General features: G+C 44.2%; 1 protein-coding gene across 6 annotated transcripts in view; it reads left to right on the top strand.

Moving 5' to 3' along the window:
- AOX1 (aldehyde oxidase 1) overlaps positions 1–26,050 on the top strand; it is a 70,343-nt gene that overhangs the window by 39,400 nt on the left and 4,893 nt on the right. For 4 of the 6 annotated variants that reach the window (XM_019939179.3, XM_073807417.1, XM_073807419.1 and 1 more), the window contains 11 exons: positions 212–336; positions 2,398–2,531; positions 3,573–3,660; positions 8,080–8,166; positions 9,003–9,194; positions 11,508–11,735; positions 16,849–16,944; positions 19,006–19,134; positions 19,826–19,900; positions 21,317–21,369; positions 22,595–22,709. In XM_019939179.3, coding sequence (XP_019794738.2) covers positions 212–336; positions 2,398–2,531; positions 3,573–3,660; positions 8,080–8,166; positions 9,003–9,194; positions 11,508–11,735; positions 16,849–16,944; positions 19,006–19,134; positions 19,826–19,900; positions 21,317–21,369; positions 22,595–22,709 — 1,322 coding nt within the window. The remainder of the gene's footprint in view (positions 1–211; positions 337–2,397; positions 2,532–3,572; positions 3,661–8,079; positions 8,167–9,002; positions 9,195–11,507; positions 11,736–16,848; positions 16,945–19,005; positions 19,135–19,825; positions 19,901–21,316; positions 21,370–22,594; positions 22,710–26,050) is intronic. The other 2 variants (XM_073807418.1, XM_073807421.1) reach the window with 2 other exon arrangements.

Below are 26,050 nucleotides of genomic sequence, written 5' to 3'. Positions count from 1 at the left end.
TATGTTTGGAATACATAAACACTTGGAACAAATGAAAAAAAATAGAAAATCTCAGCAAAGAAACAGAAGATATAAAAGAACAAAATGGAAATGTAACCCACTGCCCCAGCAGAAGCACTGTCGTAATTTCTCTGTAATGAGATAACACCTGAGGGGTGCTACCTGTCCTATCTGACTGCCTCCTTGATTCTGGAATATTTTCCTCTAACAGGTGAAATACACATGGGAGGTCAAGAACATTTTTATATGGAAACCCAAAGCATGCTTGTTGTTCCCAAAGGAGAGGATCAAGAAATTGACGTCTACGTGTCCACACAGTTTCCCAAATACATACAGGTAATGTGGGGACCATTATGGAGGGGACATGGCTAAGTGGTTTCTGTCAACAAGATATACCAAGAACAATTTAGAACATTTTAGAAACTGAAGGCGTTTGGAATACTAATAGCCATATCCATTTGGGTATTAATAACCATACAACTTTAAAACTTTTAAGATAGTATTATGAAAGTAATGGCCTTCTGTTTGTGGGTCTGTAACTTTAAAATCAGTTATGGGATCAGCCGGTCTCTTTTTCTATACTCTTGACACTGTTAAGAACACGAAAGAAATGATGACTATAGTCAACACTGCTGTATTATATATGAAAGTTGTTAAGAAACAGATCCTAAGAGTTCTTGTCACAAGGAGAAATTTTTTTCTTTTAATTGAATCTATATGAGATGGTGGATGTTAACTAGACCTATTGTGGTAATCAATATATGTAAATCAAACCATCATGCTGTGTACCTTAAACTTATACAGTGATGTATGTCAATTATTGCTCAATAAAACTGAAAAAAAAAACCCAAAATTTTACAAAGGAAGGCCTGCCCTCCAAAACTTACCATCACCTAACTCACATGAAGCAATTAAGAAATAGTACTGGGAAGAATGCAACCAGCAAAGTCAGAATTTACATAGGTGGAAGAATTAAGGGAATGGAGGTTTGTAAAGCCCGGGAATCATCCAGGAAGTCTCATGAAGATGAAGTCTTAAGCTGGGATTTACAGTGGGAATGAGGTTCGTCTAGATGGTGAGAGGAGAAGCCATTTCCAGGGAGTTCCACACCATGATCAAATGCCACTGATTCGTTCATTCATTCATTCCCTTGTCCCTTCTGCAAACACTTTTTGCCTGTGTCCTATATGCCAGGCAGCATGCATGTAAAGCAGGAGGAATAGTACGAAGACTGCCCAAGCTGGAGGTGCCTGGGGTGGCTAGTTTAAGCATCAGGGTGAAAGTAAGGGGAACAAACACTGGGGTCTTGATTCAGTAGGTCACAAGGAGCCAGTGTCATTACCAGAGCAAGTAGGAATGTGGGAATGTGGAGAATGAGGCCTCTTAGAAGGTGGAACACTAAGAAGGATCAGGCGAATTCCATTCCATTCCTGTCGTGCCTCTCACTCCCTGTGTGACATTGGTCCCATCACTTCATTCCTCTTGGGCTCCCCACCTATAAAAATGAGTTATTAAGACTTAATGACCTGGACTTCCCTGGTGGCACAGTGGTTAATAATCCACCTGCCAATGCAGTGGACGTGGCTTCAAGCCCTGGTCCAGGAAGATCCCACATGCCACGGAGCAACTAAGCCCATGCACCACAACTACTGTGCCTGCGCTCTAGAGCCCGCATGCCACAACTACTGAGCCTGCGCACCTACTGAGCCCGTGCTCCGCAACAAGAGAAGCCACCACAACGAGAAGCCCGCGCACCGCAACGAAGAGCAAGCCCCGCGTCTCACGCGCCACAACTAGAGAAAGCCCGCGTGCAGCAACAATGACCCAATGCAGCCAAAAATCAAAAATAAAAGAACAAATAAATAAGTAAATTTATAACAACAACAACAAAAAAGACTTAATGACCTCAAACATTAGGATGGCAAGGAAGAGCAAGGCCTACATCCAGGGAAGACCGACCAGCCAACTGAATCCGAATGGAGGGTGAGGAGTGCGCGTTCTCCAGTGGAGACAGTGGTGTGCAGGGAAAAGACCCAGTCTGAGAGAGGCTTGGAAGGCCACGAAATCTCACTGCTGCAGGAAACATATCCCAAAGGATACCTTGGGTGTAGTTCATGGGGAAAAAATTTTTTAAATAATTTTATTATCACAAAAATATCTCATTGATATTGGAAGGACTACTTAATATTAATGATAGTTTTGGTGCTGTCATTACAGCTAAATACTGCTGAGCTCAGCATGGATGCATGCTTAGGTTACTGGAAATCATCCCATTATTTAGTATAAACACACAATTTGTGCATCATGTACAACATTAAGGAATCAACATGTGTAAGGACTATTCCCACTCCCTTGCTGCAGATGGGTCAGATTAATGAGAACTGTTATCATTCGCAGGACATAGTTGCTTCAACCTTGAAGCTCCCAGCTAACAAGGTCATGTGTCATGTAAAGCGTGTTGGTGGGGCTTTCGGGGGGAAGGTGATGAAAACTGGCATCATGGCAGCCATCACCGCGTTTGCTGCAAACAAGTAAGTGGAGAAAATCTGTTAAGTAGACTAAAAATAAAGCGAGGTCACATTGAATATTTTCAGTATTGCGGTTAAGGAGGAAGAATCTGGGTCAAGGTTATTTAAAATCACATATAATATACAAATGTACAAACGAGCTGCCAGCTTATTACAACTTCTTTATTTTATATTGTCAAACTACATACTATAAAAACAAAAATGAGAATCAATTACTGAAAAGAGTAAAAACCACAGTAAAATATATAATACCTGGAGAGAGCCAGAAGCAGATCCTGAAAGGGTGGGGTTACTTGTCCTTAGCACCTGTATATCTACATAGGTCCGTTCAACCTTTTGAGGTAGACATTTATATCTATCTATATATCTACACCTATACATATCTCAAAAGGTTTATATACATATAGATAGATATAAATATGTGTATCTCAAAAGTTGTGTGTGTGTGTGTATATATTTTTTCCCCTTAATTTAAATGGAAAATTTGCTTCTGTTATGCTTACCTTTATTTATAGTACCATTTTCCTTTAAGGGTGTCAGAATATAACCATAGGAAATTGTCTTTGGAACAGGCACACCTAGAAGGCTTAATTTCTTTGCTAACTAATGTACGTCAGTTCCTCTGCCCCATGACACAAAAAGACCTTCATTCCAGACCTGTCCTATCAGGGAATACTTGGCAGTCAGACACCACTTGAGTTCCTCCATTTGTAACCATCTATAATGTGGCCTTGGGACTGTTTGCCTATCATGGAGGTGATTATCACAGTGGGAAATAACCCCAAAGCAATACTCCGGAGCCTTGGGCCTGAGAGCCCCCTTGCATAAGTAGTGAGTGCCAGGCACTGTGCCCTGACCCAAAGGAAGAAGTCACTGGTGTGTGCCTGAGAGCAGCACAGCCTGGGCTCAGGGAGTCACTTTGCTGTTCTGCGGTGTGTGTGGATGCCACCAGGCTCTCACTAGGCATTACATAAACCCTAGATAATACCTGTTAGGTAAAAGAGTTTACCTCTCCCGATTTTTTTTTTTTTTTTCCTGTTTCAGGCATGGTCGTGCAGTCCGCTGCATTCTGGAACGAGGAGAAGACATGTTAATAACTGGAGGCCGCCACCCTTACCTTGGAAAGTATAAAGTGAGTAGAAGGATGGAGGATTTATGTTGTAAATATAACATAACAGAAATGCAGAGGGCAGGATCTGGCTACTCTCTACTGGGGAATGACAGTGAGCAAATCAACAAATTGTGCATCACACTGTCTCTTCCTTGTGCTAACTGATTACTGGCTGGTTCAGTGAAGCTTTTCTGCTTTCCTCAAAGATACCAGTTTGTGGAAAAAGTACGAGCTGGTATTGGCTGCTACAGAGTGCATAGCTGGAAAACATGTGAGTATATACATATGTCCATGAAAGTGGATCTGATAACCACACTATTCCCACAGTTTTATACGTGGGAGGTAAAAACAGAATAATTTCTGTAACAATAATGTTATGCGAAATTGCAAATGCTTGCCAACAGCTTCCTCATTTATCAATATGTCAAAGGTATTTTGGTAAAACTCTGTACCAGAAATTCCTAATTCCTAGAAAAGTTTCTGTAGCAGAAAATAAGTATTCTTTTGCTTTATAAGAAATAAGTTTACTTGCCAGAATGGGCTAACTGCTCTAACAACTAAAAACTCTCTGGGACTTAGACCTTTTTTGTGTTAATTCTTGCTCAAGTAACAGCCCAGTGTAATCAGAGGAGGGTGGGAGGTGGGCGGAGAACAGGAGAGAACCCTGCTACACAGAATCACTCATGGACTCAAGCTTTTTCCATCTAGTAACACCACCATCCTCCCCTCAGACCGCACTGTTGAATACGGAAGCCACTAGGCACATACGGCTATTTAAATTTAAATCTACTAAGTTAAATGAAAGTTAAAATTCAGCTCCAGGGCTTCCCTGGTGGCGCAGTGGTTGAGAGTCCGCCTGCTGGGACGCGGGTTCGTTCCCCGGTCCGGGAGGATCCCACGTGCCGCGGAGCGGCTGGGCCCGTGAGCCATGGCCACTGAGCCTGCGCGTACGGAGCCTGTGCTTCCCAACCGGAGAGGCCATGACAGTGAGAGGCCCGTGTACCGCAAAAAAAAAAAAAAAAAAAAAAAAAATTCAGTTCCACAGTTGCATTAACTATATTTCAAGTGCTCAATAACCACCTGTGACTAGTGGCTGCCATATAGGACATGCAAATAGAGAACATTGCCATCATCACAGGAAGTTCCATTGGTTAGCACTGCCCTAAAGACTCTTTGTCCTCCACTGGATTTTCTGCAGAGGGCAGCAGACAAGGGAAGGGAAGGGAAGAGAGGGAGCAGAGTGTTGTGTGGGAGATGTTCTGAGCACCAGGCCTGGAAGTGGTGGTCCTTGCTTTAATCGACACATTATTGGCCAGAACTTTGCCACCTAACTGCAAGGGGGCATGGGAAATGTAGTCTTCCTGCATGCCCAGGATGAAAGACAACAGGATTTGTTGAACACATCACATCGTTTCTACCACAACTGGTGTACCTGCATACATATTGTTAGAAGATAACGAATGTATCTATTTCAACTTACATTCACCCTAAGCTATATTTTGAATTGGGTTTAGTGCAACATAGATTTATTAGAGCAAACTTTGTCCTGAAGGAGACCACATTTTAGCCGTTGAGGGAGAAATAAGACTTACACCTATGAAGTCATTATGAAAACATAATAATCTCAGGTTAAAGGAGGAGGTGCACATAGTAAAACTATGGGGAGAGATGAATATGAGTTGGGGTGTGTACAGGAAACTTCTTAGAGAAGGTGAAACGTAAATGACCTTCAAGAATGGATTGGCAGAAAGAAGGCATACCAGGTGGTGGGATAGTAGCAGCATAAATGCAGAGGTGGGATACACACGGCCTGTTTGATAGGGGCAGGAGTAACGGGAGAAGGGGAATTAGTGCACAGAGCACTTACTGGAAAGTAATGGGAAATAAGATGGGTTGGGTTAGGTGATGCCAGGCTCAGAGTGGCCTGAGAATCCCAGGATGGGGGGTTAAACTTGATCTCCTAAGATACAGTGAGACTGAGTAGATGCTTGACCAGTCAAGTGTCATAACCAAACATGGGTGCTTTGAGGGGGAGAATATGATGGCACTGGGCAGGACGGCCTAGCGAGGAGGGAGGACGCAGACCGCCTGGAGGCAGCTGATGCTTTCAGACATGAAGCAGTTGGGGTCTGACTACGATAGGAAGATGTAGAAAAAGAGATGGGTCCAAGAGCTATTATAAAATAAAATAGAATTCGGTGACAAACTTAGCAAAATATAATGGAGAATAAAAACCGCAAACATGCCTTGGAGGTTTCTGATAAAAAGAGCCAAGTTGGAAGGAGGAAACAGTCTAGATGGACAGGGATGAGTTTATTTGTGTGTTTGGAGAAGAAGTGACAGTGGGACATTTGAAAGTGGAAATGTCCTTCATCGATATGGGAATTTATTGAAAAGACTGGATTATAAGTTATAGAAACCATCAGCATAGTGATGATTAAAACCTTGAGAAGATAATGTGTTCCGATGGAGGGTAGTATGAGGACAGGAGATGATATTAATAATATTTACAGTAGTATTATTTAGGATACTTGCTAGGTTTCAGTCACTGGCTTATGATTTTGCCTGCATTACCTTACTTATTGCCAGGTCACAGATAGTCAGAGAGGTTATGTGACTTGCCCGAGATCACAGAGTGGGTTAAGTGGCAGACCCAGGATTCAGACTTAAACTGCTGAATTCACAGTTCATGCCCTTGACTTCAGTTTGAATTTGGCTCCAGTCAAGAAAAATCATTAAAATAAACTTTACTTTTATTATTATTATTTTCTTTTGTCTACGTCGCATGGCTTGCGGGATCTTAGTTCCCCGATCAGGGATCAAACCCGGGCCCTGGCAATGAAAGCACAGAGTCCTAACCACTGGAGCGCCAGGGAATTCCCAAAATGAACTTTAATAAGTTCAGAAATATTGAATACATCTTAAAAGCAAGGAAGATATTTATTTAAAAGACCTCCAGCAACACCAAATGCTGCTGAGAATTGTGATGAAATTGGGCCCTATGAGAAAAATGTGCAGAGTCCATTATGTGCAGGCCACCAGATTTGGAGATTAGAAGATCGCTGGCTTTAGGGGAAAAGGTTTTGGTGGAAATATGAGGATGGGAGTCAGAATTCAAGAACTTATGGCGAGAATAAGAGGTCAAGAAATATGCAGTTGATTTGCTTTAGGAGGAGAAAAAAGATTGAACAGTAGTGACAGATTAAACAGGAGGATTTTTGTGTGTGTTTGTTTTGCTTTTATATCTTTATCCTTCCTTTTTATTGTTATTATTTTTATTTGTGGCAAAATACACATAACATAAAATTTACTATCTTAACCATTTTTAAGTGTACAGTTCAGTGGCATTATTAAGTACAGTCACATTGTTGTGCAGTCGTCACCATCCAGCTCTGGAATTCTTTTCACCTTGCAAAACTGAAACTCTGTACCCATGAAGCAATAACTCCCCATTCCTTCCTCTCCCAACAGCCCCAGGAAACCACCATTCTACTCTCTGTCTCTGTGCATTTGACTACTTTGGGTGCCTCACATAAATAGAACCATACAGTGTTGGTCCTTTTGTGACTGACTTATTTCACTTAGCATAATGTCCACAAAGTTCATCCATGTTGTAGCATGTGTCAGAATTTTTTCCTTCCTTTTTTTTGGCTGAATAATATTCCATCGTATGTATATACCATATTTTGTTTCTCCACTCATTTACTGATGGACACTTGAGTTGCTTCTACCCCTTGTGAATAATGCTGCTGTGAACATAGGTATACATATATCTCCCTGAGATCCTGCCTTCAATTCCTTTGGATAAATACCCAGCTGCACTGTTTTACCTTCCCACCAAGAGTGCACAAGGGTTCCAGTTTCTCCACATCTGCACCAACACTTACTGTTTTGTTTCTGTTTTTCGGGGTTTTTTTTTTTTTTTTTTTGCTATAGTAGCTATTCTAATGGATGTGAGGTGGTATCTTATGGTTTTGATTGGCATTTCCCTAATTATTAGTGATGCCGAGCATCTTTTCATGTGCTTGTTACCCATTTTGTATATTTTCATTGGAGAAGTGTCTATTCAAGTCCTTTGTCTACTTTTTAATCAGGTTGTTTGGGGCTTTTTGTTGTTGAGTTGTAGGAGTTCTTTATACATCCCAGATATTAACCCCTTATTAGATATATGGTTTGCAAATATTTTCTCCCATTCTCTGGATTGCCTTTTCACTCTGTTGATTGTATCCTTTGATACCGGGAAGTTTTAAATTTTGACATCGTCCAATTTATCTATTTTTTCTTTTGTTGCTTATGCTTTTGGTGTCTTATCCAAGAAATTGTCAAATCCAAGGTCATAAAATTTTTCATCTATATGTAGAGGGTTCACAAGTGACAGAGTAAACTTTAGAGAGACTGGGTCCCCCGAACCAGTATCAGAAGTCCATTCTCTTTCCCCAGGCTGGATTCATGAACGATGGCAGAATCTTGGCCCTGGATGTAGAGCATTATAGCAATGGAGGTGCCTCCCTGGATGAGTCATTGCTTGTAAGTGTTTTAATGAGCAAATTCACATTCTGGAAAGTGTTACGTAAAATTATTTAATTCAGAAAAATGTTCAGTAGTTAAATAATATTTAATTATAAAAGCGTAAAGATTCGCAATGCAGGGAGCGAGTAGACTCATGTTACTTACTGGTGCCTCCAGGGTGAGCCCAGAGATACTGCTAAGTCTGCATCTGTGTGTTACCTCCGTGTTTCCCAAACTGAGAGCTCTTTTCCCAGATGCAAGCATTAGACCTTCACCTTGACCCCACTGATGTTTTGAAATGGATAATTCTTTGCTGTAGGGCCGCCCTGTGCACTATAAGAGGTCCCTCAGTATCACTGGCTTCTATCCAGTATGTGTCAGTGGCGCAGCTACCCTCCAGACCTAACAACCCAAAATATCTCCAGACATTGGCAAATGTCCCAGGAAGGAAGAGGGGAAAATTGCCCCTGGTTGAGAACAAATGCATTAGGCCAAATACCAGCATTTTTTTTCCTGTTTTTCAGGATATTTTATTCTGTAAACTGAGAGAGAGTCTACATTCTGTAGACTGAGAGGGCCTATGAATGCTTCAAAGGCTTTTGGAAATTTTTAAAACCTGGGGAAAATGCATTAGCCCTAATGTGAAAATGTAAAAGTCATGATTTCCAAAAAATTATTCAAATCTTTAAAAATCATTTTACAGTAAAAATGCATTTAATTTGAGACATGGGTCCAGGTCAGCATGTTTGATGTGACGTAGGTCATTTCTGGCCTGATTTTGGTCCGAAGTCTCAGGATGGTAAAACAGGTGCACAAGGAAGAGGTCTCATCACATCAACTCTGGATTTCCCCAGATAATAGAGATGGGACTTCTGAAAATGGAAAATGCCTACAAGTTTCCCAACCTGCGCTGTCGGGCATGGGCGTGCAGAACCAACCTTCCGTCCAACACGGCTTTGCGAGGGTTTGGCTTTCCTCAGACAGGGCTGATCACCGAATCCTGTATCACGGAAGTTGCAGCCAAATGCGGGTTGTCTCCTGAGAAGGTAAAACTGAATTCGTTTCACAGACAAACGATAGTGAATTTTAGAGGTGGGAGGGCCACGGGGAGTCTTCCTGTTGAGGAATTTGTGGTCCATAGGGGCTACATGATTTGCTGCAGGTAACCCAGCTAACTAGTAATACAGAGCAGGACTCCAGAGTTCAGGGGTCCTTGTCTTACTCGGGCTCCTCAAAAATCCTGGGGCAGAGGGTATTGAGAAGTGAGCTCTGGATTCATTGTTAGTGAGAAGTCTCCATGTGTTAGAAGTTTAACTGCTACTAATAAGTTCTGTCAAACCCTTCTTTCCTCTGCTTCCTTAACATCTTAGGGAGCTGAGTCATTTCAGTTACCAAAATGGCCTCCTTTCTGTTCTTTAAGTCTTGGTCCCAATTTCATTCATTAACAAGTTTGGTTCCCTTCCCAGGATCCTGGAGTAGAGTTAGGGTGGGCAGAAGGTGTGCCCCCTGCCCCCTTCTCCGTCCCGTGAGGACCAGGGAAAACAGCATCTCCCCAGCTGACTTCTCCCAGCAAGCTCTCTGTCCTCTTCTTGGTTAGATGAAGCCACTTTTCAAGTATGTTGTCTCCGGGCTCCATTTCTGCCAGCCCTCTCAGAAATTGACAGTCCCCTGCAAGCATTAAGTCTCCAACTGACCCTCAGCTGGCCCCTCACGCAGCATCCCCTGAAGCCCACACCTCTTGGCCCCATGCTGCAGCCATGCATGGAAAGCCCCAGTCCCTGATTCATCTACCTCCTTCCACCCCCCAGCACTAGAATTTGTGACCATAGACAGGAGCCATCATCTTTATGTCTCTTGAACTTGGGGCGGGGGGGCCCTGCCCCTCCCTTCCTGGCTGTCTCACCATGGCCTCTTTCCAGATGTGCTGTCACATTGGTAGCACTAGGAGGAGGATCAGCTAATGACCTCCCTTCATCCCCAGAGAAGATGGAGGAGAGAGTAGCCATCCTTCAAAACACCACAGCAGGGGGCTTCCCTGATGGCGCAGTGGTTGAGAGTCTGCCTGCCGATGCAGGGGACACGGGTTCGTGCCCCGGTCCGGGAAGATGCCACATACCGCGGAGCAGCTGGGCCCATGAGCCAAGGCCGCTGAGCCTGCGCGTCCGGAGCCTCCGCAACGGGAGAGGCCACAACAGTGAGGCCTGCGTACCACAAAAAAAAAAAAAAAAAAAAAAAACACCACAGCAGGGATTTCCCTGGTGGTCCAGTGGTTAAGATCCACACTCCCAATGGAGGGCATCTGGGTTTGATCCCTGGTCAGGGAACTAGGTGCCACATGCCGCAACTAAAGATCCCGCGTGCTGCAACTAAAGATCCTGTGTGCCGCAACTAAAGATCCCGTGTGCCGCAACTAAACATCCCGCGTGCCACGACTAAAGATCCTGCGTGCTGCAACTAAAGATCCCGCATGCCGCAACTAAAGATCCTGCATGCCACGACTAAAGATCCCACGTGCTGCAACTAAAGATCCCGTGTGCCACAACTAAGACCCAGCACAGCCAAATAAATAAATAAATATTTTTTTAAAACCCCCCAAAACAAAAAAAAAACACCTTCCCCAAAATGGCACAGCTCACTAATTTCCAGTCATCCTTTTATAATTACCTGGGACTTTTTGGAGGGGGAGATGGGAAGAAGATATATCTGTAATGACCCCTGTCAGCTTGGGGAGAGGGCTGGCCTCAACTGCTGAGAGTTTTCTCAGCTGAAAATGTGAAGTACTTGACCTTTTGTTCTCAGCTGGGTGCCTTAGTCACCAATTTCTGGGAATTCAGGAAGAATTCTACTCTGCTTCAGACATCCTGGGGTAGAATCACTTAATTGGCTTTTCATCCTAGTTATGGGCTATATTTAAACAAACTTTCATAGTTTCCTGTTTGGAAGTGAGTGGTCTTCTCTTGCCTCAGCATCTGAAAATTGAAATCACACGGATCATGTAGCCTGGAATTAAATTCAGCATTACCTTTCAACAGATACTCACAAGTACAACTGGAATTAAGAGTCCACGGTGTACCTGGACTGCACTGTTGAGTTATATAAGAAATATGAGGAAAGGAGTCCTTCCTCTGAACTTCCACAAGAGTGGCATCGAAGGCATATAAGTGCTAACACATTTGATAGAGGCTCTGAGTAGAGGAAGAGGAAGATGTTATGTGTTGGGAAAGGCTTCAGCAAGGAGTAGATTGAACTCAGTTTGGGTTTTCTATGATGAGCAGAATTTGACTAGGAGGACAGTGGGTGGGAGAGACTATGTCTGCCTAGTGCCCCACCAACCCTTTTGATCTCCTTCTCTTTTGTAGGTCCGAACGATAAACATGTATAAGGAAATTGATCAAACACCCTACAAACAAGAGATTAATGCCAAGAACCTGATCCAGTGTTGGACAGAATGCATGGCCATGTCTTCCTACGCCCTAAGGAAAGCAGCCGTAGAAAAATTCAACTCGGAGAATTGCTGGAAGAAGAAGGGGCTGGCAATGGTCCCCCTGAAGTTTCCTGTCGGCCTTGGATCAGTTGCTGCTGGTCAGGTCAGTTCTCCAAACAGACAAATCAAAAGGTGTTGAGGAAACTTTCCATTGAGGTGGATTAGCCATATGGTCGCAATGTCTAACTGTTCAGCTTCCCCAGAGCTGTGCTCCGTCCAACCAGTTTTTCTCCAGAGGAGACGAGAGCTACTTTGCCCACTTCCCCAGGGTTGGTGACAAGCATTCTTGCTGGGAAATTGGGAGACCCAGCACCTATTCCTGGCCTTGGAATTGAACAGCTGAATTAGCTCACTGTGGGCCCATATCACTTAAGTATAAAATACTTAAGTATTGGGGGACCAATGACCCCCAAGACTCCTCTTCAGATACTCTGATTCTGTGAGATAGAAACAGGAAATGGAATAGTAACGAGAAGCTGCAAGGCACTCGGTGCTCCTCCCATTTTTGGTGGGCTGGGGAAAATTACATTCAGAAAAATAAATCATTTAAATATCTTTTCAAACAATCGAAGTTTTTTTTCACTTTATAGCCATTAAAGGTATCACGGGGAGGACTGAAAATCTATTCTTTTTTTTTTTTAATATATTTATTTATTTATTTTTGGCTGTGTTGGGTCCTGTTGCTGCACGTGGGCTTTCTCTAGTTGGGGCGAGCGGAGGCTACTCTGTTGCGGTGCGCGGGCTTCTCATGGCGGTGGCTTCTCTTGTTGCGGAGCACAGGCTCTAGGTGCATCGGCTTCAGTAGTTGCAGCACACGGGCTCAGTAGTTGTGGTGCACAGGCTTAGCTGCTCCGCGGCATGTGGGATCTTCCCAGCCCAGGGCTCGAACCCGTGTCCCCTGCATTGGCAGGCAGATTCTTAACCACTGCGCCACCAGGGAAGTCCTGAAAAATCTATTCTTGTTGTTTACTTTCTTTAATTGATTAAATGAATTCCCTGCTCGGTTGCTAAACCTCACTTGCAGGTTCCACCTCTTCATTCTTGAGTGGAACTTACCCCGAACAGCTGGTGGTCTTCATTGTCGCTCATTGTACAGCAGGGACGTGGGAACCCTGTTCCCTACGTTCTTACGTGTCCGTATGTGTATCTGTACATACATGTGGATGAGGTGGCAGAGCCCTCAAAACAGTAGTCCCTCCCCTTCGCAGAGTTCACGCCTTTGGCTGAACCGTGAAGAAGGTACGGCAGGTGTGTGTTTTGAGCGCTGACAGAATAGGGATAAGTGGGGGTGGGGCCGTGAAGAGCACTAGTGTGTAGGCCGTGTGATGGGGAGGCCAGGAAAAGCAGGCAGGAAGGCCCTTCCCCCGTTTCCACACCCATCATTCACCCATCTATCCTGACTCAGCCTGGATGAAATCACCAGAACGTTTTCATGCAGCTTTGATTGTAGGTGGGTTAACGCAGAGGGGCACATAACACAGTGGCGATCTGAGTGCAGCCTTCCTATGCCTCTCCTGTTTACGATGGCAACAGCACAGATGTTGTTTAGTCATCTGCCTACAGTTTACTCAGATGAGGGAGTCAAGAGGCTGTGGTTGAGGAATAAAGGCAAAAACAAGGTTATTAAAAAGGAAAGGAAGGGGGAAAACTATCCCTAGAAAAGGGTTAGCGAGCAGTGACGCTTTGTATATAGCTTTGGGGCAAACTGATTAGCCAGCGGCCAGCAAAGAGGTCAGTCTGGGCCGTCTGTCCTTGAGTACACCGACCAGGATCATGCAGAAAACAATTTCCATTGTATATGAATCTTCTGGAAATTTGGGGGCGTTAGGCTGTGGGTAGACATGGCAGGCTGTCTCTATTCAATGGTTGCCATTACTTAATACCTGGCCTCCACAGGAGACTAGGTCTGTCCCATTTCCCTCATCAGAAATTTCTCAAAAGGTAGATAAAAATTAACGGTAATTACTGAGCACCTACTATGTTGTAAGTTCTTTTAGATTTTATCTCATTCAGCCCTCAGGGCAATCTATAAGATTTGTAACCTTATGTTAATGATGAGAAACTGAGGCTCAGAGAGCTTAAATCACTTGTCCAGAGTCCCACAGCTGGTGAGAGGCGGGGCCGGTGCTGGAACTCAGGTCTCAGAGGCTCCAGAAGCTGTGCTTTGTAGCTACATCAAGCTGCTCCCCCATAGCACCTTCTGGGGGGAACTGAGGTGGGATTCAGCTCAGCTGGGAAGAAACTAGACAACAGCCAGCAGCACAAATTCATTCTCAAAGCTCCTGAGACGCCTTCCCCACCACCACCATCCCCTCCCATCCTTGCCTGGAAACCAGCTTCTGTGCTTAAAACATTTGCTTAGGGCTGAATTGCAGAGTTGAACTGAGGAGTTTGAGATCACTCGGGCTGCTTCCTGGAAGCCATACGCTGAAAGCCTCTGTTCTGAAGCAAACCAGATAGAGGGGGGAACTAGAGCACCTTCTGCGTCTACAGCCCTAGGCTGGGTGATTTGCAACTTCCCACTTGATTTAAGCCCTATCTCCCCTCTGTTGGCTGGTGTGATTCTGTTTCAGAGAAGGGGGAGCTGAAGCCCACAGAGGTCCGCTGTCCTACGGAAGGACATCCAGCTAGTGAGTGGTAGAACAAGGACTTGACTTCAAGACTGTGCTCCCAACAGCTGAGGGTGTCAAACGTGCCTCACCTGCATTATATTTAATTCCTAGACAGAGCACTGAAGTGCGCACAGTATCTAATGAACCTCTGTATTCCCAGGGCCTTCATACGGCACCTGGCACAGAAGAGGAACTCAAACGTTTGAATGGCTGAGACATTTTGGGAATCTGTTGGGTCAAAGCTCATGTCTCACCAACACCAGCAGTCATTGCTTGAGGACTTACATTTCACAGACTAAGTTCCAAGTTTATATTGGACAACTCTCTGTTCCCACGTGCCAGTTGTGCTGATTTCGCAGATGCAGCTTTGCAGAATTATCTTTTCTGGCGCTAACCATGAGCCACCCGGTGGTACCACTTAACTGAACCGAATTCGACATTGTAAGTGGCCCAAGAAGCCTGCAGCAGCACGTGGGACAATTACTCAGCAGTCTCAGACAGAAATGCTGCCCTGACACACAGGCAGAGCGCTGCTGCCAGCGGGGTCACACGTGATGAAATGCACAATCCCCTGTACTTGTAGTTCAATCACATGTGCCAGTTACACATTTCACCCACAAGCAACTTCTGAATTGCTGGCAGAGCCAAGGAGGCCAAATAGAGTGTCTACAAGCTTGAGGAACAGATTAAATGGCTATGCTGTTGCCAATTCATTTATCAAACTTTTATTGAGTACTTACTACTCATGAGTTACTATGTGGCTTTGCAAAGGATGCCTTAGGACATGGACTTTCCTTTCAGGGGGCTTACATTCCAGCAGAGTACAAAGAGCCCAGGAGCAGCCGCTGCAGCTGGTATCCCCCGCCGTCTGGTGCATAACCCCTGGGCAGCCCGCCCCGGGTGCTCTGTAGAGGATGTCACTCCTTATCTTTATTGTTTAGAGAGTAAATGACCAGGAGCACAAGACAGTGTTTCCAGGACTGATATGTCAACAGACAGTAGAACGTGCTCTGCTGGGTCTCCCCAAGGCACTTGGATATGATTATTCTGGCAACGATGCCTTTCCTAAGGTTCTAAGATTCTCCCTTGGGCTGTGAGTGTAGGTGCCTTTGTCCTCAGAGAAAGTGCTCCTATGTCCCCATTTTCTCAATACGTCATTAGTTTATACCAGCTGACCAGGTAAATAGAGCCCATTTTCACTGTCAAAGTGCCTGATTTGGAATGCTAGAGGCTTCTGCGTGTCATTTGCTAGAGTAGTGTGAACTTTGGATGCCAGTAAAGAGGCAGCTCTCCAAGTGTGGCCCATGGCCCACAGGTGGCTCTAAAGGTCCTTCTGGTGGGCAAAGAATCGATCTAGGAATGCACTCCTTTCCTTGGGCATATCTGGTGATTGACATGCAGTTCCTTTGACTTTCACTTCTGACCAGGGTTGTTTATAAGTAATCTAAGTGAGTAAAGCAAGGCTTAAAAATTTTAGCTTCATTAAATGGAAATTAGCTTGTTACCAGAATTTTCTGAAGACCTGCCTTTACAAATCCTAGATTATTATGCCACTCTGCATAGAAGCTTAGATATTAAGAAACCTAGCCGATAGCTTTTAGTGACCCCTGGCTGGCCTAGACTACATCTAAGAGGCTGACATTTCCCAGTTGAGCAGCAGTAAAGGTGTGCCTTGGAGACCCCCTGAATCACAGTGGAACCAGTAGAAGCATTTTTCTCTAGGACCATATGCTGTTAATATTGCTCGTATACTGGAGACTCAAAGTGAAGACGCCATTCACATTTTCTGCAGTCTCCTGGGATATCTCAGTCTCCTGGCCCATCTCCATACCCCCTAGTTTAGCACAGGCAGACTTGGCAAGAAGGCACATTCCTATCGACTGTAAAACATGCTTAGCTTAGAGCCTGGGTGTTTCTGACCACAGCAGCCTTTTATTCTATGTTAGCTGTTTGGTTCCTTCTGTATTCCTGTGGGAGCTGTGCAGTTAGATAAGATTACTTCGAAGTTCTCTTCGAACTCTAAAGCCCTATAACTCTGGGCCAAGATGACTGAGGGTGGGCTTAGCTCATTTTGCAGCAAAAATGTAATGTCTATCTGCCCCATCTTATTTGGATTTTTATTTTTGCTTCTCTATAACATACCTACAACTATGGGGATAAGTGTTCATGTAAACAAGTCTTCCTTCTTCCCCAAACTATCTATACTTAACTTTGCATTTAAAACTGACGACACCCTCTCCCCCAAAACACCCAAATCCAGATTATTGTTCCACCCTGGGTAGGGGGGATCCTTGAAGGTACCAGTGCGCTCAGCTTTTCTACTGAGGAAATAGTAGCGTAAGCAGCCTAATCCTGCCCCAGACTCACAGCCATCCAGCGACAAGCTGGCCTCTTGTGGGACGATCATGAGGCAGCACCTGTCCCAGCCTTGCCCTGGCTCTGCTCAGTGCTCTCAGGACAATGGGGAAAGGGTCTGCGTTTATTTTGGCAGATAGGGAAAGGAGGGAGGGGATGCTTTACGGGGAAAAGGTTTTCTAATTGACAAGATATGTGATAATATCAATCAAAAAGATCGTGGCAACTGTTTTCATCTTTTTTGCTTAGGCTGCTGCCCTGGTTCACATTTATCTAGATGGGTCTGTGCTGGTGACTCATGGTGGAATTGAAATGGGGCAGGGGGTCCACACTAAAATGATTCAGGTAAGAATGCAGATAATTGGATTAAGTCGGATGTGTGCTTGTAGATAGGTGTAGGAGAGAGAAACCTGGAGTGTACATCTTCTGTTCCCAAATAAGAAGGATAGGAGACTTTAGCTTTGACTACTTCAACTGCTAAGCTATTCACAGAAACTGGGTAAACAAGCCAGTTTTGTAACTGACCCTCCTGAAAGAATGTGGTAGAATAGCCTCTGGTTGTCTTACTGCTAAAGAAGGTTGTTTGGTCATTTGCTGCTTTCCTTTGGATATATTAACAAGTGTGTTGTCTTTTTTGAACCTTTGCTGGGCAATAAAAAGATTTAGAAATTCTCATGTATTGCATTGTTTCTTGCCCTTTTTTTAATGCCTCTTTTTTTTTTTTAGGGTTCCCTAACCTTTTATTTTTTATTTATTTATTTAACATCTTTATTGGAGTATAATTGCTTTACAGTGGTGTGTTAGTTTCTGCTTTATAACAAAGTGAATCAGTTATACATATACATATGTTCCCATATCTCTTCCCTCTTGCATCTCCCTCTTGCCCTTTTTATAGTAAGGACTCTGAACAACTGATAGTATAAAACATATTTGATATTTCTAACCGAACTACCAGTTTTCTTTTCGCTCAATTATTTTAGAATAATTTTTAGCTACTGTTTCTATTTTGCTAGTTATTGTAATATTACAGATTATAAAACATTTGAAAGGCAAACATTATTTTAGAAAACCCTGCACAATTCTACCACTTAGCAATAATCACTGTTTTGGGGTCTCTCTATTTTAACGTTTTTTCTTCTTCAAAAAATCACTAGCATTCTTTTTATATAATTTTATATCCTGGATTTTCACCTATCCTTATATAGAGTGACCATTTCCTCCTGTCATTAAGAATTCTTTACAATCATGATTTTTAATGCTGCATGTATATGTCTGTATAATTTATTTAGCCATCCCCAATTGCTGAACACTTCAGTGAACATTTTTGTCCATAAGCCTGTGATCAAACCAATGATTTTTTTTTAAAATAAATTCCAGGAATGGAATTACTGGGTCACAGAATATATCTTAAGTCACTCGCCACATTACCAAATTGTCTTCCAGAAAGTATCCATCACGTTACACCACTACCCAACATTGTACATTATGGATTGTTTAAAAAAAAACTTAGATAATTTAATAGAGGAAAGTATCTCATTATTGCTTTAATTTGCACTTTTCTGATCATAGAGGTGCTGAATATATGTTTTATTTCATGTTATCACTCGCTTGAGAATTGTGTGGTCATACCTGTCCCCCTTTCTGGGGTGAGACTTCTGTGTTTTCCTTATTGGGCCACCAGAAACCTTTCTGTTCTAAGCCTATGCACTTGGTATAGGCAGTCTTCTGAAAGCCAGTGATGGGGAGGGCTCTGTATGCCTTATGCCCCTGTCGTAATTGTGGACAAACTCAACTAAGCCATACTGCTAGCAGGAAAGAGAATGTGGAACCAGCTGAGATGAGTAGTATGATTTTGCCCCATCATTAAACACAAAGGAAGAACCTAGCAGCCAGCTAAGTCCTTATGTTGGCCAGTGGCACTGGCACCATGTACTTCTGGGATCTCTGGTTGGTGCAGCTGCTTTAACAAAGCCATTGTCCTTTCTCAGAAATGCTCTCTTCCTGGAGCATCTCCAGAAATGTGCATAAGGCATCTCCTCTCTGATGAAGTCAGATTTGCTAGAATTTTGCAGAGTGCAGAGGTAGGAGGGGCCTTGAAGGTGCCGATTTCATGATGATGAAAACATGAAGCATTTCTTCCTGCCTTGGCTTGGGGCTTCACCTCCTCTTCCTGGTGCTATTGCACAAAAGAAAGTCAAAGAACAAGAAAGTGTGCTCAGGGCTGGGGGGCCAGACTAGCTACAGGGTCTTAGACAAGAGGAACTTCTTGTGGCTGGAAGAATTCGTGGTCCTGCCGCTTGTTCCAGTCGGGCATGGGGGTGTTCCACACACATGCTATCATGTGCTAAGTGCACGGGTCTATGACTAACCAAAGAAAAGTGAAAGAAGATCTCTTCCAAAATCCAGGTGGCCAGTCGTGAATTAAGGATGCCATTGTCCAACATCCACCTTCGGGGAACAAGCACGGAAACCGTCCCTAATGCAAACATCTCTGGAGGCTCCGTGGTGGCCGATCTCAATGGGTTGGCAGTAAAGGTAAAAATTGTTGCAGTGGCACCCAAATCATGAACCCCGTCAAGGCTGGAGCTCAGAAGATCTGGCAAATCAACCCAGCTCTTGTCTCCTTCCCACACCCTCTTGGGGAAAACTGCGCCTTCCCCCAGTCGGGGGCTCAGTCAGTGTCAGGACTGGCCACTCTCCCGAGCGGGAGATGCCACCTCCTTTCTCCCTCACTCCTGACAGCTCACTGGTCCCCAAGCCCTATCAGTTCTACTCAGAAATGTCTCTTTCCAGTTCCAGGTTGCAGTACCATGGCTGCTTTGGTTCAAACTCGCGCCTCTTGTCAGGGCCATTGCGAGCCTCTGTCTGTCCACCCCAGTTTCATTGCCTTTCACTCTGGCTTCCTGCAGCCAGGGAAAGCTTTCCCACAAAATAAATCTGACCGTGCTGTGCTTGAAAACAGTGACCGGTGGTTTATCAACAGCTTTTCTGTTAAGTCCTGACCGCTTAGCAGGGCTTACACGGCCCCCATCCCAGGCGGTCTGTCTTTAAGACCAGCTCATGCTTCACCCCCAACTCCATGAGACCTTTCACCCCACCTCTTACGGGGTTGGTGTCTTCCTTCTCCTCTTAAATAAGCCTATATAACAGCACATAATAGTGTGTTTTTGAAATTGTTGTTCTCGTGACATTCTGGTCATAATTTTAACTAAAAAATAATCCCTAGGACGCTTGTCAAACTCTTCTAAAACGCCTTGAACCCATCATCAGCAAGAATCCTGGAGGCACTTGGAAGGACTGGGTGAGAACCACTGTTACTTTGTGTTGTATGTTAGGAAAAAAAAGAGAGGAGAGTGAGACGTGTGAATCAAATACCAGTAGAAAGGGCACATTAAAAGGTACTGCGGTTACATCATGATCAATAGAAGCCCTTGGCTCTCGGCATGTGGAGATGTTATCACAGCATGATGGAGGAACTCCTACATCTGGGACGATTCTCTATTAGAGAAAAGATGGTTCTTGTGTCCAGAACTCTTGTTTTAATCAAGAATTAATTAATGTTTCTTCCTAAGGAAACTAGGTATTTTCTAGATAATAGCAGTCCACCTATTTGTTCTTTTTGGGGGGTTCCCCTGTTCCTAAAATTGGAAGATAACACTAGAATCTTTTTATAAAAGTAAAAATCATATAAGCACTCTTTAGACAGAGGAAACCAAGCCATTTGGGTATATATTCAGCAAGTCGTAGGCACTAAATGGAATGGAAATATTCAACCTTTTCCTTTCATCTACCTAAAATCTAATTGGATGAGAAGACACACATTCTAAAGTCAACTAGGAAACTTTTCAGAGTAACAGGTTCTAAAGTACCAGGTGGTGTGGAATGGATACCCACTGAAGGCTGACAGTTCTAGGATGTCAAGTCATATTAAAGCACTGGTGTGGAGGAAATAACATTGGAGAGTCTTACTTAGAAATGGTTCCTGCTATTCCATAGAGTTAGGATTCATTCTATAATTCATATTTATAGGAGCTGTCAATCCTTTCTGGGCATATTTATTTCTGCCCTTTGCCCAGTGCTTCCTGGGAGAGTCTGGTTGGAGAAAGATGGAGAGAAATGCAGTGCAAGAGAGTTGGTCCTCCACCATCAAAAAATGCTGCCATTCAGCCCACTTTCCTCTGTAATGGTTGCACTTCTCACATTTTTCTTTCTCAGACTTGGGGGCATCATTTTGTATCTTAGTCAACTGTGTACACTGCAGAGTCAGGAGAACCCTTTTGGTGTAAATGGTACAGTTTAGTAAGATTGTACCCCTCTCCTAAGTCTGTTATGGATACATGATATTAAAATTAAATGTCTGACCACCCATTTTTTCCTGAAATGTTCTGTGTTAATAGGCTAAGTCTTACCAGGTGACTGAGTGAAATTCTTTATAAGCAGAACATGTGTTGCCCCCAATAGTCCAATCTATAAGTGTCACATACCATGGGAGTCGTTTATTATGATGATATGCATTGAACAAATGCTATTCCTACAAGCAGTGAACCATAAATGCCTATAGAGATGGAAAATGCTGAAAGGAATAAATTAAACTTGGTCCTTCCTAGTTATTACTACTGATCACTTTATTTAACACAGAGTAAAATTAATATTGAAGTCTCGAGTGATTCTTACTTTAAACAACTTTATTGCATCACGTTGTATTCTTCTTTTCCAGGCACAGGCTGCTTTTGATGAAAGCATTAGTCTTTCAGCTACTGGATACTTCAGGTAAATAGTCCTTTCAATCGCATGCTATGGAAAATGGCAGCGGTATCTTGAGGGGAAGTTTCATTTCTGTTTGCCATTTTGGCAAAAAATGATTTTGTACCTTGTGTTAACCCACTGTTATAAAGAACATTTAGGTGCTACTTAATCCAAATTTCCAGAAAGCCTGGGAAAAAATAGACACAGAAATAAAATACAGCTGAATCGATGATTCAAATCATACTGGGAAGTACTAACCTGGGGGTTAGTGCTTGGAACCCACAACAGTGGTTGACCTTTTGTTGAAAACTCAGTGTGTCCCTTAAGTTAGGAAATGAAGGAAAAGGGATGCAAATTAAACCCATAATAAGATAAATACCATCTCACGCCTTCTAGATTGGCAAAATATAAGAATTTGACGATAACTGTGTGTTGTCAAGATGCGGCACAACTAGAACTCAGACACTTTGGAAAAGAATCTGTCAATTTATCGAGTTATTTTAATGGAGAGTGGAAGCCACCAGAGAATAGAGTGATATAGAGAGTCATACCTGATTTTGTCTCTTTGTCACTTGTCATGGGAGTCCCAGGCTATCAGGAATTGGCTCTCAGGAATAAGCCCCTCCAGACTGGGCGGAGCAGAGGAGAGAAGGGTAGAAAGTACCGGCAAGCTGCTGGCCTATGCTTCTCCTCTATCATGGCATTTGTTTGGTGTTCTTAAAGAACAGTTAGGAACAGAGCAGGCCATGGTGCCTGATGGAGCGACCAGAGTAGGGCACAGAATGAGAGCCAAGGGGCCTGATCCCTCGCACAGAAGGCTGAATCCTAGAGCCAGCAGACGGGTGAACTGGCAAGCGTGCACCTCTGATGCAGTGTTTGGTGTAAAATCCAGGTGGAATCCCCCAAATCTGATGACGATAGGATTACATGACCCAATATTAGCCAAAGCAATAGGATGAATATCCAGACAGTCAGCAGTTAACTTCCAAGCATAAGGAGTCAGTGGTAGGGAGTGGTTTCATGTTTTTATCAGGCAAAGCAAGTTTAATAAGAAAGAAGTAAATATTTATTTATTCAGCAGACTTATTGCATGTATTATGTGCTACACATCATTGTACCTGTGCACTCCTCTGGTTTGCTGTGCATACAAATTGAGCATAGCTCTTAACGGGTCTGTTTAATCATTGTGGTCTGCAATTAGGGGACTTGATCACTTAACAACGCTCCTCAAGAATTCTATTTCCTCCAGGGGTTATGAGTCGAACATGAACTGGGAGACAGGCGAAGGCCGTCCTTTCGAATACTTTGTTTATGGAGCTGCCTGTTCCGAGGTTGAGATAGACTGTCTGACAGGTGCTCATAAGGTCAGTACCAGTTGGGAAGGTCTTCAAGTTGAACTCTAGATACATCTATTTTCCACATGTTCCATCTGTCTGAGCACCAGAGAGGCACCATGTAATCGGCCTAAGGATAATTTGTCTGTTTTACCAAGGAAGATAGAAGCTCAGCAATTGCCTCGGTGTTTTATGTGGAAAACAACTGGCAGCCTCTCTTCTTTATTTCCCCTGCTCTTCCAAATGGAATCAGGAAAAAAAATCACTTCAAGGAAGAAACACAGCCTACAGGGGGCTTCAAGGAAGAAACAGCCTACAGGGGGCTTCGATGTAGAAACACAGCCTACAGGGGGCTTCCTCTTCCATGAAATGCCATCATATGGCATCCTTTTCTTTCTTTTTAAGAAGATGTTGGGGATAGGAGTTTATAAATTAATTTATTTATTTTTGCTGTGTTGGGTCTTCGTTTCTGTGAGAGGGCTTTCTCTAGTTGTGGCAAGCGGGGGCCACTCTTCATCGCGGTGCACGGGCCTCTCACTGTCGCGGTCTCTCTTATTGCGGAGCACAGGCTCCAGACGCGCAGGCTCAGTAGTTGTGGCGCACGGGCTCAGTTGCTCCGTGGCACGTGGGATCCTCCCAGACCAGGGCTTGAACCCATGTCCCCTGCATTAGCAGGCAGATTCTCAACCCCTGCGCCACCAGGGAAGCCCCATATGGCGTTCTTGAAGGATTTCATAAGCATCCACAATCTGCTAACAAGCACCAAGGGCCAGCCCAGGGGAGCTGGTGGCCAGCTTTTGATATCTTTTGTCCAGCTAGGTCCTGCTTTTTAGATAGTTTAAGAGCATCCTTATGCTTTTAAGAAATGCTATGGGGCTTCCCTGGTGGCGCAGTGGTTGAGAGTCCGCCTGCCGATGCAGGGGACACGGGTTCGTGCCCCGGTCCGGGAAGATCCCACATGCCGCGGAGCAGCTGGGCCCGTGAGCCATGGCTGCTGAGCCTGCACGTCCGGAGCCTGTGCTCCACAACGGGAGAGACCACAACAGTGAGAGGCCCGCATACCGCAAAAAAAAAAAAAAAAAAAAAAAAGCTATGAGGAGATGCTCACACAGATTCTCACACACACACACACACACACACACACACACACACACACACACACGCTCCTGCTTCAAGGACTCAGAGTTTCTCCTCTTGTAGCTGGGCCTTTGAGGGTAAATGAAGTCCCTTGCCACTATCAATAACAATAAATGATCATCGATGGATTAAATGGGACTGTGATACCCTCACAACTGTCATGTGATAATCTGCCCAAAAGCTACCCAGAGGCAAGCTCTGGTTCTTGATATTTCCAAACATCCTTCGTGCCTGCATCTTGGATCATGATCAAATATAAGCTTGCATTTAATATGTCTCCAGCCTGTATGTTTTTACGCTGTAGTCAGCCTAATCTTTGAAAGTATATACACCCTTACTGCACCTACACCTTTATTCAATCTGCCCATTCAAGTATCTAGCTTGTCAGGATTCTGATTCAAACCAGATTACTTTTGGGGAAACTTGGACTGGGGCCAGTGATCTCTCTAAGCATGCTTTTCATGCTACAGTAGCTGTCCTGTGTTAGGGAGTTCAGTAGAAAGTCCTCTCATGCTAACTGATTTCTACATCCCCCCTCCCTCGAAGAAAATGTTGGTGAAAACTTAATCATTTGGGTTTCCTTGTGTCTTGCATATGCCTTGGTGTTGTTAAGATCTAAGAACTGGGTAATAATTAGCCTTGGTGTTAAATGTTAAGGTGTGCTCTTATAATTTATTGAACAATCTTTTTTTTATATAAATTTATTTATTTATTTTTGGCTGCATTGGGTCTTTGTTGCTGTGCACGGGCTTTCTCTAGTTGCAGCGAGCGGGGGCTACTCTTTCATTGCAGTGCGCAGCCTTCTCATGGCAGAGACTTCTCGTTGCGGAGCACGGGCTCTAGGTGCAAGGGCTTCAGTAGTTGTGGCATGCGGCCTCAGTAGTTGTGGCTCGCGGGCTCTAGAGCTCAGGCTCAGTAGTTATGGTGCACGGGCTTAGTTGCTTGGCAGCATGGGAGATCTTCCTGGACCAGGGCTCAAACCCGTGTCCTCTGCATTGGCAGGCGGATTCTTAACCACTGCGCCACCAGGGAAGCCTAACTGAACAATCCTAAGAGATGCACGAGAAGCCTTATCAGATGTCTTCATATAAGCTAGATCTGAGGCTCAGGTTAGGTATCACCCCAAGGCAAAAGGCCATAATGTGACATCCCACTAACGGACCTCCCTGTGGCCTGTTTTTCAGAAATTCTCTTCATATTGATGGAATTGCTTTAACAGACATTTATTCACTGATACCATTTCTGAGGGTCAGGAACCTGGGAGTGGCTTATTGGGGTGATTCTGGCTTGGGTTTCCTCATGTGGTTACCGCCAAGCTGTTGACTACCGCCAAGGGTTGCAGTCATCTCAAGGCTCAGTGGCAGCTGGAGAATCCGATTCCAAGCTGCATTGCGTGGTTGTTGGCAGGAAGCTTCAGTTTCTCATTGGCTGTTGGCCAGAGGTCTCCATTCCTCACCACGTGGACCTCTCCATAGGATGTTTCGGTGTCCTCAGGACGTGAAAGCTGGTTCCCCGTGAGGGATTGGTCCAAAGGAAAAGGAGAGAGAGAGAGTATGGGTGATTAAGATAAAACCCAAGACAGAAGCCAGAGTCAGCCTAGTCTCGGAGTGATGAACTATTACTCCTGCCATATCCTACTGACCACACAAGCCACCCCTGGTAGAGTGCGGGAGCGGGCTGCATGAGGACGTGAATACGGGGAGGTGGGGGCCAGCGTGGAGTCTGCTGCCACCGCCTAGAACAGCCCTATCAGATGACAGTGCAGACAGCAGTAAGTCCACAGCCTTGAAAGCAAAACCTTCACTAACACTGCAGAATTGAGAGCACCCCCGCTCGCCTCCAGTTGAGGCCACTGGTCTCCTAGAAGAGGCCACCAGCCTTGCTGACTGGTGTGGAAGAGAAATTTACATTTCACTGTGTCTTTAAACAAGAGGGGTGGGTACCTGAAGTTTTATCATAGTAAAACATTCTAGATCACTATCTAATTTACTTAAGAAAAATGCTAGATGAAAGTCCCAGATCAAATAAGGAAATTCTTGGGTTTCCTTTGTTGCATTCATAATTATAAGTAGAATCTGTCATGACAAAGACCATACGTCACAGAAAAGAAGGTACAGACCTGCTGGGGAGCAAAGGTGTCACCACCAGCCTGGCTGGGCCTGCTGTCCTTCTCCTCATTTGTAGGTTATCAGAGAACTTTTGGTCACCAAGGTGGTAATGTTAGATTTCATCTC

Source organism: Tursiops truncatus, chromosome 7 (assembly GCF_011762595.2).
Source record: "Tursiops truncatus isolate mTurTru1 chromosome 7, mTurTru1.mat.Y, whole genome shotgun sequence".
NCBI classification, from domain to species: domain Eukaryota; kingdom Metazoa; phylum Chordata; class Mammalia; order Artiodactyla; family Delphinidae; genus Tursiops; species Tursiops truncatus.
The sequence above is the reverse complement of the archived record's forward strand: the minus strand, read 5'-3'. Positions and strand labels throughout refer to the sequence as shown.